Source organism: Rhinolophus sinicus, chromosome 11 (assembly GCF_057876585.1).
Source record: "Rhinolophus sinicus isolate RSI-liver-muscle chromosome 11, RSI-T2T, whole genome shotgun sequence".
NCBI lineage: Eukaryota > Metazoa > Chordata > Mammalia > Chiroptera > Rhinolophidae > Rhinolophus > Rhinolophus sinicus.
In genome coordinates this window covers 3,238,238-3,255,029 of record NC_142511.1, presented here as the reverse complement: position 1 = coordinate 3,255,029, position 16,792 = coordinate 3,238,238, and the positions used below count along the sequence as shown (strand labels likewise).

General features: G+C 51.3%; 1 protein-coding gene across 4 annotated transcripts in view; it reads left to right on the top strand.

Annotated features, from left to right (window-relative positions):
• The window catches only part of GPR161 (G protein-coupled receptor 161), a 34,472-nt gene extending 19,594 nt beyond the window's left edge, over window positions 1-14,878 (top strand). For 3 of the 4 annotated variants that reach the window (XM_019747440.3, XM_019747439.3, XM_074322045.2), the window contains exons 4-6: window positions 3,994-4,098; window positions 8,369-8,488; window positions 9,434-14,878. In XM_019747440.3, coding sequence (XP_019602999.1) covers window positions 3,994-4,098; window positions 8,369-8,488; window positions 9,434-9,699 — 491 coding nt within the window. In that variant the 3' untranslated portion in view covers window positions 9,700-14,878. The remainder of the gene's footprint in view (window positions 1-3,993; window positions 4,099-8,368; window positions 8,489-9,433) is intronic. The other variant, XR_016022702.1, reaches the window with a different exon arrangement.
• Window positions 14,879-16,792: the final 1,914 nt, after the last annotated feature.

Here is a 16,792-nt window from a genome sequence, read left to right as displayed (position 1 = left end):
TCCACACAGTTAAGGTGGAGTCAGCCGGGTTTCTCCACTGTCCAGTCACTATTTTCCCTGTTACAATTGAATCATATGACCGAGGAGATCCTTTGACGCTCTGCGAACACCCTGTTTCTCCTCCACCGGCTGTTTTTAGCATGCGTTGGTGGGTCTTGTCTCCAGCAGTTATTACTGCGTCGCCCAAATGGGGAAGTAACTGGATTTTTAGGGTCGTGTGTGAGGGAGGCCATCATCTGGCTGAGCTATTGGAAGAGAGATTTTGACGGCCCTTGTCAGATATTTATGGAAAGAGCAAGTTCAGACTGCAGTTCTAATCTCTTGCCGGATGGCTTTGGGCAACTCAGGTTAACCTTTCCTCGTCCTGAAGTAGAGAGGTCTTCTACCTTCTCTCTCCAGACGGTGGAGAGAAGGAACAACTCCGAATTATCAGGAGCACTCAGTGGCAGTGATGGTAGGAGATCCTCTCCCTGAGGCAGTTACACAAACCAACATCACTGATGGAGTTCATGGCGGATGGAGGCAGGAATTCTGGGACTTTCTATTTTGACCACAGGAGAAAAAAATCTCCCTGTATGCCAGTATTTTAGCCACCAAAATGCCCACCCCCTGACCCTTGCAAGACCATGTCTTCAAGTTTGACTTGTGAACTAGGAGGACATTCGGGGTTTGGTGTCATTTCTGAGTAACGTAGTTGTTCAGATTTTGTAAAAGTACTTCTAAGCAAAAAATTATTAGATGTTTTCTATTCCAGTAAAGTATGAGGAAGAGAAAAAATGAGGAAAGAGAATGGAGGAGGAGAGGGGTAGACCGAACAAAAAGAAACATCTGCTTTCCGGGCCAAGATTTTCTATGCAAGTCACTTGTGATTATTCTGGAAGAGTTCACGAGGCTGTGAGAAACGGCAGAAAACACCAGCTGTGGTTGGGCTGGCAAGTTCAAGGCGGCTAGCGGTCTCCTGCTCATTGAGGGGAAAGCAGTCCTGTGGGATGATTCGGGGTTGAGAGCGTGTGGGATGATGGATGCTCAGTCGTTGGCTTTGCCCAGGAATGGGGAGCTGGAGGGACCCTGTTGTCTCTTCCCCAAAAGCTTTCAGGAGGAGGCCAGAGCGTCAGCAAGAGTCTTGGAAAGAGAGCAGAATGCAGTGCCCATCCCAGCCCTGCACCCTGCCCCATCCATGCCAGGAATGCGACAGCCTTTCTGACGGCCCGGGAACCACCGCCTCCATCTCACCTCACTGGTCTCTCTGGATGATCCCCTGCTGAGCAGACGCTGGTCCAGCGCCCTCTGTGGGCACGACTTGGATCTGCAGCAGACTCCTCAATCCCAGGGGGCTTTCCCTGCCCCCAGCCTCTTCATTTGCATGGGCACCTGCAAAATTGTAACCTAAGTAATCAGGATGTGGAATTATAAACTTTCCTAATAGGGCTTATGAGCAAAGGCAGAGTGGAATTCCAGAAATAGCTGGAGCTTCCCAGCTGACGCTTGGATGCCGGGAGTTTTATAAACACATTGTCAAGTTTATTTCATACATAGATTTCAGCCACAATCACTGGATTGTGGTTTTCTCATTCCGTTAGCTCCAACTTGGAGAAGTGCCAAAGCTTAGGTTTTTCCTGGGTGCCAGCTGTCACTGAGCCGCCAGGGTACCTTCTGCTCATGAGGTTTTGTTAGCAGATTCCCACGGGCTCCCCTAGGAATTTGGAGTTTGCTGGGCAGTGCCACCTCGTGGTGGCCGGTCACTGACTTCTGGTGCTGAAAGGGGAGCTAAATGCTCACAGTTACTCTTGGAAGGCCATCCCACTAATCCAGAGCTGACAGGTGGCCACAGGTGGTCAGAGCAAAGAAGGGGTCATGAGGAGCTCTTCCACCAGCAGACGCAGCCCTGCAGAGCCCAGGAACCGCCCCACCCCAGGCTTGAAGAGTGACCTTTCCAAATGCTACTGTCACCTGATCCTCAAACTCCTGGAACTGGTGACAGCCTTTCCAGGTATCTTTGGGGACAAGGACACTGACTCACAATTACTCAAAGGACATGCCTCGCTCCAGGGTCACCTTTGAGAGGTCTGGGCTGGCGGGAGGTAAGGGCGACCCTGGATCCTTTGGATTTTCCCACCTTGCTTTTCCAAGGTCCCTTCCTGGTGCCACCAAGAGGTCTTCCAGTTACCCTGAAGTGCCTGTTTCGCATCCAAATAGCACTCACTTTTGTTCTTTGAGCTTCTAATGGGCGCTAGTGACTCTCGTAGCCGCCCCAGGCTTCTGACCGGATCTCGGGGGCCTGTTGCTTGGTGCTCTTTCTCCCCCTTTTTTTTAATTGCGTGAAAGGAAGCTGCACTGAGCCCGGCCCAGGAGACATGATGTTGTTTCATGTGAAGGATCCCAGGGTAGCCACCCACTGTCCAGTGGCAAATGCTGGATAAACACAGAATAGAGAGGCCACCTGGCTGCACTATTTCCAGACCTTGCCGCTGGCCACAGTGGTCTGGCTCGAATGAGTCCACCCACTGGTGGAGGCCAGGACTTGCTCCTGGCTTTCACCGCAGCCTCAGAGACCGTGTCCAAACCCCACTGTGGCCTCAGCCTTCCCAGTTGGCAGTGGGTGGGCCCCCACAGGCGCCCCTCCCCAGCCAGGCTTCCTGCTGAGACACGGTCATATTCTGGGGCCACGAGCCCGGAGAGTGTGATCACGTGGGCATCTTCTCTGGTCCCGTCCACACCTACCCCAGGGAAGGAGAAGGCCCCTTGCAAGGGTGCGATTCCCAAATTTCACGAAAGGGAATTCCCAAATGTCCTCCTTGGCTCCGGAGAAGAAAGGAGAACATATGTTCTGTCACCTGTACCCGCAGAAGAATCGGGATGAAAGTAAGGACTGGCATTCTGTCTGGCCGGGGCGTGTTCTGTGGGACAGCACAGGCCGTCCCTCACGGGAGGTCCTCACATCTACCAGGTGGTCCGTCTGCCTCGTGAGAGCGGAGTTTGACTTTCTATTTCAGATTTTTAATTTCTGAGCGCTCCTTTTGGTTACCTCCGGTCTCCATAGCCTCTTTTGTTCATGGATTCATTCTTTTCTCAACTTTACGAGGATACCAGTTAGAATTCTTTAGTCGTTGTTTTCTTAAACACCCTGTAGTTGTCTCCTCAGAGAACTATCTTTTTTCTTCCTTTTCTTTCTTTTTTATTCCCCCCCTCCATCTATGTTTTTCAAACTAGTGTCTTCCTTAAAAGTCTGGAGGTCGTGGTGATCCCTTCATCGTTAATAGCGAGGCCCTGGGCAGCATTGGGGAGCACTGGCTGGTGGGTGCCTGTCCCTCGGCGTCTGCAGGGCTGTGTCTGGTGTCTCGAAGGCCAGGCCCCTGGTTCACTTCCTTCCACTCTCCTGCCAACACGGGGCCGGGTGCCTGGAGCCCGGGCTGGGGACCCACCGCTTCCTGTCAAGCCCAGCTGCCTGCAAACTCCCTGGCTCCCACTTCCCAAGCTTCTTGGGGCCGTGGGTGAGAACCAGCCTTCTCCCAGGACCCTACTGCCAACCTCAGCTCTCTTCTGGGTCATTTCCATTGCCTCATCCATCTACCTTCCAGCTGACAGTCTCTCCTCGTGTGGGGTTTAAGCCTCTTAAAAAAAAAAAATTCCTTTTTGGTATTCAAGTAGGACTTCACATTCCACGTTTAACTGGAAGTTCTCCCAAGACGGCTCGGCTCATGTTTTCTCTCCACCTTCCTTGCTGGTTTGACATTGTCATGGGAGTTTCCCCCTCTGGGGGACCCAGTGAACCCTGTCACAATGCAGACTCCCCTGGGACAGGAACAAGGGGCAAAGTGGGAAAGGGCAGCAGCTAAGGGCTCCCCGCCTTTCAATGGGTTGAGAGAACATTTGGCAAGAACAGAGGGGACAGAAGAGTGGGAGGTGAGGCAGTGGGAACAACTGAAATGGGAGGTGGCCATGGCGTGAGGACACAACATTGATGGGACAGTCAGTGCTTGCTTTGCCTTTCAGACCTGGGCCTGTCCCCACACCTCACGGCACTCATGGCAGGAGGACAGCCCCTGGGGAACAGCAGCAGCACCGGGGACACCGGCTTCAGCTGCTCTCAGGACTCAGGTAAGCCTCCTGCCTGCCACCTGTCCCAGTCCCCAGACACAGGTGTAGGAGCTGGGAGGGGGCCGTCTCCCGTGGTGCAGTGAAGGCGTTCGGGGGCCAGAGTCAGAGGCACAGTTCTCAGTTGTGGATTTTAGCTTTTCAGCATTTCTGTGCCTCAGTTTCCTCCTCTAGAAAATGGGGGTCTCCGTTCTGTTCTCTCTGCCACACAGGGTTCCGTTCATGCAGTTCATTTGAATCCAGAGATTCAAACTAAGAAAAAGTCATTGCAAAAGAAAGTGCTAAGTGATTGTGATGTAATTATAATAACCAGAGGCTGTGCCAGCTCTGGAGTCAGGAGGCCTGGTGTTCAGCCTGGCATTTCACGAGCTGCGTTCTCAAAGGCAAGTGGCTCAACCTCTCCCTAAACCTTCGAATTTCCCCCTGTGGGAACTGGGGTAGCGATCGCTGTAGCAAGGGTAGCTCCAATGAGGTCACATACCCTTGTCACCGTCATTTTGTACCCTGTATCCATCGCCTGCAAGAGACATAGGTCCAAGTCCTCTCACGGGACGTGCGGTCAGGGTTCTGAGAGGTCAGGGATGCCCATGGGGAGCTCAGTGCCACGTCTGTGCCCACCAAACATGTTGTTGTGGTCTCACAAGGTCCTGGGTGGGAGGCGAGAGGGCAGAGGCCTGCAGTTTCCCTCCATCAGTCGTCCAAGGCTCCTGTTGCTGGAGAAGCACCATATGTTACCCAGCCCGGGGCCACGTGAAGGGATCCGGGGGCACGAGCCGCAGGCTGGGCAGCAGGCATTTCACACGTGTTCCTCCATCGCCGCTGCTGGGAGCTTTAGAAAAGTCATCGTTTCCTTGGCTGTGTGTCCCCACCTGAGCCCGTGTCATGGAACTCGGAGGACAGGCTTTCTGTCATGGAACTTTCCCTGGAGGCAGAATATTCCCAGAGAATGTTCCCTCACCTGGCAACTCAGTGGGTTGAACTGTGGTCACACCATTCCCTGTAGCCCCGCGTCCCTCATATGATTTGAAGGAAGTCCTCTGTCACTCTTCAGACAACCAGCAGGGATCCAGAGATACTGTGACGTTCAGTCATTCAACAAGTCTCTATGTGCCAAGCCCTAGCTTTGGCCAGATACAGTACTAGGTTCTAGAGCTGCAGTGGTGAACTGCCCCCCCTGGAGCTCTTATTGTGGGGTCATACGCCCCATGCATGGTAAATGTGTGAGTTGTGTGGTATGTGAACTATACCTCAATAATTCTGCTGCTAAAAAAAAAGATTGTGGAGGCTTCCGGTCAAGATGGCAGATTAGATAAACTCTGCTCACCTCCTCCTGCAACCACATCAAAATTACAACTAAACTACAGAACAACCATCATTTGAGAACCACCTGAACTCGAGCTGAACAGAAGTCTTATAACTAAGGATATTAAGAAGCCACGTCAGTATATCCTGGTTATGAGGATGCTCAGTGAACTTAGGGGAAGAATAGATGAACTCAGCGAGAACTTACACAAGGAGGTAGAAACCATAAAAAAGAGTCAGAAAAGAATACAGTAACTGAAATGAATACATTAGATGGAATCAACAGCAGATCACATGAAGCAGAGGATCAAATCAGTGATTTTAAAGACAAGGTATCAAAAAACACCCAGCAACCTTGAAAATGAGAACAGCAAAGAGAAAAAAGAATTTTATAAAACGAGGCTAGTTTAAGGGGCCTCTGGGACAATACTAAGTGTGCAACATTCACATCATAGGGGTACCAGAGGAGAAGAGAGAGAGCAAGGGAGTGAAAACCTATTTGAAGAAATTACGACTGAAAACTTACCTGACGAAGAAGACAGACATAAAAGTCCAGGAAGCACAAAGAGTTTCAAACAAGATGAACCCAAAGAGGCCCAACCAAGACACATCATAATTAAAATGCCAAAGGTTAAAGACAACGAGAGATTCTTAAAAGCAGCAAGAGAAAAGTACTTGTAGTTAGTTACGGACAAGGGAGCTCCCATAAGACTGTCAGTTGATTTCTCAACAAAAACTTTGCAGGCCAGTAGGGACTGTCATAAAATATTCAAAGTGATGGAAAGATCTGCAACCAAGACTACTCTACCCAGCAAGAATCAAAGAAAAGATAAAGAGCTTCCCAGACGAGAAAAAGCCAAGGGAGTTCATCACTGCCAAACCAGTATTACAAGAAACATTAAAGGGACCTTGTGAAGAAGTAGGAGGGGGGGAGGGGAAGAGGGAGGAAGAGGAGGAAAAAAGGTTAAAAATATGAATAATAAAATGGTCATAACTACATTACCTATCAATAATTACTTTAAATGTAAATGGATTAAATGCTCCAATCAAAAGACATAAGATGGTTATACCAGATACAGGAATAAATTCAAAGGCGGCCAGACGGCTTAGTTGATTAGCGCACGAGCTCTTAACAACAAGGTTGCCGGTTCAGTTCCCACATGGGATGGTGGGCTGCGCCCCCTGCAACTAAGATTGAAAACGGCGACTGGTCTTGGAGCTGAGCTGCGCCCTCCACAACTAGATTGAAGGACGACTTGGAGCTGATGGGCCGTGGAGAAACACACTGTTCCCCAATATTCCCCAATAAAATAAAAAATAAATAACCTCAAAATGGATTAGAGAGTGAAATGTAAGACCTGAAACCATAAAACTCCTAGAAGAAAACTTAGACAGTGAACTCTTTGACATTGCTCTTTGTTATATTTTTTCTGATATATCTCCTCAGGCAAGGGAAATAAAAAATAAATGAATGGAACTACATCAAACTAAAAAGTTTTTGCACAGCAAAGGAAACCATCAACAAAATGAAAAGACAACCTACTGAGTGGGAGAATATGTTTGCAAATGATACATCCGATAAGGGGTTAATATCCAAAATATATAAAGAACTCATGCAACTTAATACCAAAACACCAAACAATCAGATTAAAAAATGACAAAGGACCTGAATAGACATTTCTCCAAAGAGGACATACAGATGGCCAACAGACATGTGAAAAGATGCTCAAAGTCACTAATCATCAGAGAAATGCAAATTAAAACCACATGAGATATCACCTCAACCCTGTCAGAATGGCCATCAATAAATCAGCAAACAACAAGTTTTGGCGAGGATGTGGAGAGAAGGGAACCCTTGTGCACTGTTGGTGGGGTTGCAAATTGGTGCAGCCACTATGGAAAACAGTATGGAAGGTCCTCAAAAATTAAAAACAGAGCTGCCAGATGATCCAGCAATTCCACTTTGGGGTATTTATCTGAAGAAAAAACCCATAATACTAATTTGAAAAGCTATATGCACCCTGTTTTCTACATTGCAGCACTAATACATTGCAGCATTATTCACAATAGCCAAGATAAGGAAGCAATGTGAACTTGTGGTACATGTATACAATGGATTATTACTTGGCCATAAAAAGGAATGAAATCTTACTATTTGTGACAACATGAATTGGACCTAGAGGGTATTATGATAAGTGAAATAAGTCAGACAGGGAAAGAAATAGCATTTGATTTCATTTATATGTGGAATCTAAGAAAATAAGTGAACAAACAAAACAGAAACAAACTTATAGATACAGATACAGAGAACAAGCTGATGATTGCCAGATGGGGTGGAGAGCTGGGCAAAAAAAGTGAAGGGATTAAAGAAGTACAAATTAGTAGTTACAAAATAGTCATGAGGATGTAAAGTACAGCACAGGGAATATAGTCAATTATATTGTAATAACTACGTATGGTGCCAGGTGGGCACTAGACTTATCGGGGGGATCACTTCGTAAGTTATATAAATGTCTAACCACTGTGCTGTACATCTGAAACTAATATAATATTGGATGTCAACTGTCATTGAAAAATAAAAAAATTTTTTTTAAAGTTTGCTTAGCGCAACGTATTTTACCTGCAGCGATAGAAATACAGAGTGTCAGAAGAATCACTCAGAACACAAGGCTCCTTCTAATGGGCCCTTTCCTCCACTCAGCCCTTCTCCCCTCCCTGCCATGTCAGGTCTGGCGACTTCACACTTGGAGGTGCTTGTCGTGGCACAGAACCCAAGCCTCGGCGTAGCCCTGCTATAATTTTTATGTATCTGAAGCAGCCCAGTGGCTGGCTGCAGACTCCTGGAATGGGGTGACAAGCAGTGTTTCTTGGGCAAATGCTGCAGGGCACACAGCTAGCTGCACTTGACTGTGGGTCTGAATCAACGGCTGGCACTGCTGGTTATCGGTACGCACTCTGCCCTTGCTTTCAGGGACGGACGTGATGCTGCTCGAAGACTACACGTCTGATGACCACAGTGGTGGGCACTGTGCTTGCCCACCCAAGAGGAGGAGCTCCGTGACGTTTGAGGACGAAGTGGAACAAATCAAAGGTGGGTGCCTGTGGCTGTAGCTCCCGGACCGCTATCAGCAGGGAAGGACAGGACCTTAGGAACATTCCTGGCTCAGCCCTGCCCCACCTTTGCCCACCCCTGTGGTACTCCAATCCTGCCAGTCTCACTGGAGCCCGTAGGCTTTCCGGCTGTTGGTACGGGCAGCCTATAAGTTGGGCAAGCAGCGGCCGTGGAACTCGGTGCGACACACGCACACAGACCACTCCGTCCTCCTGCAAGTGCATGGCAGGGCAGGGAGAGGCCACGTGTCCCTCCACTCTGACCCTCCTGGACAGTGGGGTGGAAGTGGCCTCCTCCAGAAAACATGAGGAGTGGGGGGCCCATTGTTCCCCCCACAACGTCAGGGGAAGAGTAGGCAGTGAGTTTAGTAATAATAATAAGGCACTGCAATGGAAGCCCCACCGCCCTCCCTCTCTTCTGCTCATTTCAGTTCTCAGGTCCTAATCCTGGGTGGGGCACTTGAACCTTTAATGTCACTTCCAACCCTGAGGTTGTCCATGAATCTCCAAGTCAGGACGGAGAGGAGACTGTGGGAGTTTAGAGCCACAGACATTACGTGCTCCAGGGAGCTGAAAGACCAGAGAACTCTTGCAAAGATGTCAACATTTGAACATCAGCAATAGAAAATATTTATCACGCCTACTCTATGGGCCAGACCTAGGCTAAGCATCTTAGAAAGAATGATTTCGTTGTCGCAGTAACCCTGTACCATGACCTTCTCGTTACTGAGGCGAAAAGAAGTCACTTCTAAGACTCCCAGGCAGTGAGTAGGGGACCGAGGACCTTTGCTGAAGGACTCGACCTCAAAGCCCTCACCCCCACGTCTGTGAGCCTCCCCTCCCAGGGCCGTGAGGCAGCAGCAGGCATGTCCTGGGAGGGTCCTTGCTCCTGGCCCCCCCTGACCTTTTCACCCTCCTCCCTCAGAAGCTGCCAGGAACCCTGTTCTCCACGTGAAAGCCGAAGTGCACAAGTCCCTGGACAGTTACGCCGCCAGCTTGGCCAAAGCCATAGAGGCTGAGGCCAAAATCAACTTATTCGGGGAAGAAGCTTTGCCTGGGGTGTTGATGGCAGCGCGGACTGTCCCTGGGGCCAGCTTTGGGGGCCGCCGAGGCAGCAGAACTGTCGCGAGTCAGAGGCTTCAACTGCAGAGCATCGAAGAAGGGAACATCCTAGCTTCGGAACAGAAATGAGGGCCTCAGGGTGGCCCATCCCGGACAGCGATGCCTGCGGCCATTGTGTCAGGACCCGTGTCTGGGTGCGGCCACTGGATAAAACACTGAGAACTGTGTCCAGGGTCAGTGACGTCCGTGTCTGTGTGAGACCACATGTGGGCTTCTTGGAGGTCCCAGGGATGGGAGCAGAGGCACCGGAAGCACAAAGCAAAGCAGGTGGAGGTGTGGCCATGACTCTCTGGGAGGTGGGCACACAAGGGGACAAGAGACCAGGCTGGGAAGGAGCCATCAGATGGGTCATTTCTTCGTCTGCACAACCTGTCTCCTGGGTGTCCAGCCTCACACGTCCCAGAGGCAGGAAGTGAGCCCTTCCCAGCACACTCGGGAGGCAGGCACGTCTTCCCAGCAAAGCAAGGTCACCCTAGGCCTTCTGCGTGGTCAGTGCAGGCCGTGTGGTGTCCCTAGAGGAGAACCCACGAGCAGAGCCCCCACAAGTTCGCACGTCTCGGTACTGGGTCTGACCTTGCCTTGGGTGCAGCCCCTCATGTGCTCGCAGGGGCAGCTCACAGGCCACCTGCTGCTGTCGCTGAGGTGGAGCCGGCTCGCTCACCTCCCTACTGACTAACTGGTATTTCAAAAGAGGGGAGAAACCACTATCAAAGACAGGAGAAAGGAGCAGATACCAGATGTTTTGTTTCCAGAATTTAAAATGCAGTGCATTTGGTTAGGACACCGTGAACTTACCGAGCCAGGACCGGCTGTGGCGCCAAATAGTCGGCAGGTAGAGAGAGCGGTGTCATTGGAAGGAGACCCTTTCACGCAGCAAAACCTCGTCGGATGGATTCAGTCTGGTGTTTGGTTGACACAGAAGCTGTTCCACAGAGAACACTGCTGTCATCCCGCCCCTGGGCAGCACCAGGTAGAAGAGAAACAACGTGGGGCCTGGCACCACCCACCTGCACTCTTGGCCCAGCTCCCTCTTACACCTGTCACCTGGGACTGTCACCTTTAGGCCACCTGGAAAATGGGATAAGGGAGTGGGGTGTCGCATTGACTGGTCTCTAAGATTGTTTCCAACTCTGATGTTCTCTGAACTTGTAAGTTAGGGATAGAAAACAAAGGGACCCTCCCGCGGCCAACATTTGCCCAGCTTTGGAGTGTGGCTTCTAAGGGGCGTGCAGAGGACTGTGGGCCCAGGTGTGGGCACTCACCTGACTAGCATTTAGAGCACCGTCCTGATGGAATCCGCCCCCTCGACACATGCATTCGTGGAGGGAGAGGCGCCTCCTCCGAGGTGGAGTGGGTCCCTGGGGTTAGACGGCGCGCTCTTCCCTTGAGTTGCAACAGCAGTAGGGCTAGGGGGGTGGCAGCCGCTGAATCGCCTGTCCACCCTGCATCCTGGGTGACTGAGCTGAGCACAGGGCTTTCCCCACCTTCAGAATCCCAGGTGGTCAGCAGAGGGTTGAGTCAAGGAGATCAAGCTGTGTGTGCGAGGCAGCCACGCTGCAGGTTGAATTAGCTCTGTGGCATGTGCCTTGGGGTCTAGCGAGCGCCTGGGGAAGCAGCTGTGTGGTAGAAGCCAATGGTTGTCTGGTCCCCAGGTTGGTGTGCATGTTACAAAGACCTTTCCGGAGACCTCCATGGTGGTGAAAGTCACGGACAACCATGCGGGGCCAGGCGCTGGTGAGATTTTGGATGGGAGTGAGGAGCAGAGGCAGGTTCACCTGTGGGTCTGCTGGTGAGACGTGTGGGTCACTCGGCTCTCACTCCCGGTGGCATTCCTCAGTCGGAGGGCATTTATGTCTTCTATGTGTATATATTCCTAGCATTTGTCTAGTTTCTAAAGCAGGGGTGTCCAAACTGCGGCCCGCGGGCCAACTGCGGTCTGCAATCCATTGTTAATTGGCCCGCAGCAAATTCCAAAAATATATTTAGTTAAGTAAACCAGGTGAGGCAATACATACTTCACCTCGAATGAGTGGCCCAGCTGTTTGTGTATTTTACCGCATATGGCCCTTGATGAAAAACGTTGAAAAAAGTTTGGACACCCCTGTTCTAAAGGGACCGGATTCCTGGTCCATCTGTGTGCACAGGTGAGGAACAGGCAGAGGCCTGTACGTCTGGGTTGGCATAACTTGGAATGGCTGGCCGGTGAGGCCTCCTGAGTGCAGCCAACAGGCCTGCAGCCCCAGGGTTAAAGAGTGCTTCCCTGGCCTGCACTGGGCTGGGCCCTAGGGAGATGCCTGAGACTCCAAGTCCCCACGCGCTGGTCCCAGACCAGCCGGGTTTTACTAGGATTGCATCTAAGCTTATCTAGAAATACTGCACTTCACAAATTCACTGTTTTCCTTCTTTCTACTGAGGTCCATTCATTTATTTGTCTACCAGACTCTGCATGTCCCCTGTGCAAAGCACCAAGCTGGGCCCTGCGAGCAGGAACACGAAAGCATTTTCACTCTAATTTAGGGAGATACGTGGGGGTACTGCTGGTAACAGCGAGTGGAGTAGTGATTAGAATGTGGCTCCAGAGCGGGCCGTTTCCAACTAGGAGAATTTCAGCAGCTCGGTGAAGGAGGTGACAGTTTGAGCCAAGCCTTGGAGGATGTTTCCCAGCTAGAACCGTATTTTGCATATTCGGGAATTCAAGTTTGCCCTGATTCAGCCTGAAGGAGAGGGAGGAGGCGGGTGGGGAGAGGGAGAGGAGGTAATCCTGTACATTCGGAGGCATTTTTGAGGACATTTGCCCTTAGTGCAGGTCAAAACCCCAACTGCCCCCACGAAATGCAGGCCCCTAGCTTTACACTGCTATACAGTGGCAGGGAAGGCCACTGAGGGGACCCCGGGGACACTGGCAGGTGGGACGCTTATTCACTTAAAAACCTCAGTCCTGTCTCGGGTTCTGACAGGATCAGGTTTAGGGCCCTTGTCCACCTCTGCTTTCATCAAGATTGCCACTTGACTGGGCGCCTGTGCTGTGCCCCAGGTCCTGGGTTTGGGGGCCGCTCCCTGGCCAGGGAAGACGAGCTCAGCACCCTGGTCACTAGGGGACAGCAGTGTGGTGGTGATGCCGCTGGCACGGCTACGGATGAACCTAAGGCCTGCCTGCCTGGGGGCAGGACCACCCAGCTAGCTTGCTTCCACATGCGACCCCTGTCAGGTGGCAGGTTCTGCCCCTGCTCAGTGGTCTTCAGCGAATCACTGCGGGCGGGGGCTGAAGCTGTAAGGCCACCTGGTGCTGTGCTGATTGTCCCGCGGGAGCTGCTGTGCAGTGGTCTCTGCACACGATTGAGCGGCCGTCTAATCAGTATTTGCAATCCGCCAAAGTAGTGGGGCCATAGGTGTAGCAGCCTGCTCGGATTTAGCGGGGGAATAGTCTTCTATCCCGACAGGATGTGCCCCGAGATACTGGAGGTGTCTGGACGACCCTGACCCTGGATATCCTGCCCCCACGTGTTCAGCCCTGAGCCCTGCCTGTGAAAGGAAACGAGGGTTACATGGCTATGGCTACGGAGCTAGCATGTATTGAGCGCCTGCTGTGTGCCTGGCCGTGAAGTGTGTGAGGCTTTAGTGAGGGCGCTTCCAAATGCTCTCATTCCACGTCCCTGCGAGTGTGACAGATACGGATAGCGCGGGCTTTGGCTTGCACAGTGCTGGGTTCAGGCCCACGCCACTGCTTCTTAGCTAAGTGTTGGGGCCAGTTCAAATGTCTACATCGCTATTCTCGTCTCTAAAATGAGGTTTGGATTCCGGGCCACTGCCACTGCGTCTGTAACTGTGGGTGGACGTGTTATTCTTGTCTCACAGGGTCGTGGCCGGCAGTGAAAATCTTGAAAAGATAACTTATCCTAGACAAGAGGTGTTGAAAGCTGCTGCCTTAGGAACTGCCGTTTGCTGAGCAGCAAAAAGGTCCCAAAAAGGACGTTGGGGGAAAAGGGACGTGGTGAGGAAGGGAAAGGAGGAAAAGCTAAGTAGCGCTGGGCGCTAGAGTCTAAAGGAGGAAGAAGGGCTCTCAGAGGTGGCGGCCCCTGGTGTAGACCCTGTCACAGCACAGGCTCAGCCTTCACCTTGCTTCCAACCCACACAGACGCGCGCGCACTGAGACGTGGCCTGGTCCACGGACAGCTTTTGTCCTGCAGCCAGTGGCTGCGTGGCCATGGCTCTTGGGTTCACAGAATCTCTGACCCTCAAGGCCTGAGGACAGGCAGCATGGCAGCGACAGGGCGCCACGCTGCTCCGTGCAGTGCACACAGAACCCCAGGTGAATCCTGTGGGAGAGGAGGGAAATGACCATTTTCACCTGAAGCAAAGGAAGATGGCTGTGCACAGCCCTATACTGACCACCAGGGGCAGGGCCGGAGCGTCCTGGCTTGGGGATGGGACACAGACTCCAAGGAGGGCGTAGGATGTGACGGGAATTGTCCCAGGTCTCAGAGTGTGTAGCTAGTGCCACGGCCAAAGTCCGGGTCTTTCAGAGAAGGAAGGAGCCAGCTTTGCAGCTCGAGGGTAACGAGGGACAGTGAGAAGTCCGTGATGAGAACGCTGGCTGGGCTTTATTAGGTAGGTGGGTAGAAAGAACTACTGTGAACCGAGGCGCCTGGGAGATGGGAATAGCTGCTTGCCACACCTGCAAAGCTGCAGGCCCAAGGAACGCGACTGTACTCCCTGGAAAGAATTCAAAGCACAAACTCCAATCTTACAAAGATCAGCAAGTGCACAATTTTGCTCAGTGTTTTTTCCAGGAGAACATAATACGCAAAGCTGTTCATTTCACTCGGGAAGCACCAATAGCTTGGGAAGTAGAAGCCACTTCTGTTTTTCTTATGGACCCCACCACTTTGAAGTATCACCAATCACAGGCGAGTCAGCCCCTCCCAGGAGAAAGGCCAGTCCCCGGACGCTCCCAGGCCATACCTGTGCAGTGGGAGGAGCCTGTTTGCCTGGACCTGCTATGGACAGTCCCTCCCGTGCTGTGTTCTGGCGATGGCCCCTGCATGCACACGTGGTTAAAAACCAACCTTCAAAACAAAACAAAGAAAAGCTAATCCTGAAATATATTTCACTTGAAGTTTTTGGATGATTTTTTTTTAAAGATAAGAAAAATGTTTAGGATTATTATAAATCCGTATTTATAAACAAGTAAAAGTGTATTTAGGATAGTTTTGTTTACCTGATTAAATATCTGTTTTTGGTATGTGTACAGCTGTGGAGATTGTGAATTTGGACTTGGACTTGTGGACGTTTTGGGAGGGTCTCCCTTTCCTCCTTCCCCCAACCCTTTCCCACCGCCGTATCCGTTTCCAGCCTCCCTTCCCACAGCTAAAACGAAGAGGAGACGAAGCAGGAAGGGCTGACTTGCAGGTGGATGGATGTGCCACACTCCCCTGGGCACTCCCTCCACATGTTCGCAAACTGCCCCCAGGACTCAGATTCGTGGAATATTGTCAGTGATTCTCAGCATGACCAGAAAATACAGACCAAATGCTCTGAACCCAGTCTTTCCGGGAGGTTAATGAGCAGCAGTGCCCTCCACATGTCCACCCCATAACCAAAGTAGGGCAGGGGGCTGACCATGTGGTCAGTGAGACTGACCCCTCACCTGCCACCACTGAAGTCATGGTCCTTTTTCTGAGTGGACTGGCGAGCTCGGGTCCAGTGGTCTTAACTTCCTGGGGTCCCCCCACCCCAACATACACTGAGTCATCTAAGCGGCAGTCGAACAGTTTCTCTTTCTGCCCCCCTGACTGTCTGGCCTGCGCCTTTGTGACATTCCACACCAAAACTGCAAAATCACTTAAAGTAGGGGACCTCATTCCTTTAACAAATACCATTAAAACAACAACAACAAAAATTTTAATAACAGTTTTAGATTCCCTGCAAAATTGAGAAAGTTGGGATTTCCCATGTGTCTTCTCCACCCTCCACAGCCTCCCCGACTATTGCCATCCTGTGCCAGAGGGAACACATACCATTTTGATTTTCTTCTGTTGCTTTTCCTGCCAGAATTCCTTCTGGACCCCACTGAGCCCTCCGGTAGCCTCTGCCCTGTCAGCTTCCCAACACCTCTGTAATAAAGCATCCCTGTCACTGCTTTATTACGGTGAGAGAAGAAATGCCCTATTATGTGCTCAGAGTGGTTTTTTTCAGTTCCTCTTTAAAGCCCTTTGACCTCCGTGGTGTCACGTGATGCTAGGACAGCCCCGGGGACATAGGTAGTGCAAATATGGTCACCATTTTAGAGGCAAGGAAGCAGGAGCCCAGAGAGTCAGGTGGCTTGAGCAGGTCACGTAACTAATGGGGAACCAGCAACTAAGAGCCTGGCCCTCCCTGGAAATCATCTTTAGCCAGGACAGTTCCCCATTTTGGCTAAAGCTCTAATTCCTTTCCCCTGGACCACTTACCACCTTCTCTAATGTGCAGACACGTGTGCCCTGTCCAGGGTGAGAGCCGATGTGAAGTCCCGCGGAAGCTGCCCAGCCCACGTCCCCAAGGCGGGCCTGTCATGGCAGCAGCAGGTGTCTGGGTTTGCAGCCACCTTGGGAGGAGTGATCTGGTCTCCACAGCGGGGAGGGTGCTTTGCTTGGCTGCACCTGTGAGTCTCCATGGCCCAGCCAGAGAGAAAATGACAGCTTCAGAGAGGGGAGGGAGGACGACTGAAGGGGTAGGTCTGCAGGAGCAATCAGGCCATAACCTGTCAGACCCAGGCCTGGTGTTGAGTGGAGGTGGACAGCAGAGTTAAGGAAGACACTACAGGACAGGATGGTCACAGCTTTCAGGTGGACCTGCGGGGTTGGAGACAGGAGAGCAGAAGCCAGAGCTTTCAGAACTAGCCCGTGCCAACATAATCTGTGAGCTGTCGGGATGCTCTGAGTTTTGCTGGAAGCCTCACCCCTGTCCTTGGGTAATGAGGATGAGAGAGAATGACTGGAGGGGAAGACAAAGTACTTGGGGAGGAGAAATGAAACAAGTTCTCCTACGTGATTCTATCACACACAAGTCAAAACAGGAACGGTTATTACATCTAGAAAAGAATCAAGACGATCTTATGTTACAGAGAAGACTGGAAAATGTGGGTCATGGGAACAAGGCATTAAATACAAAGTCAGATTCAGGA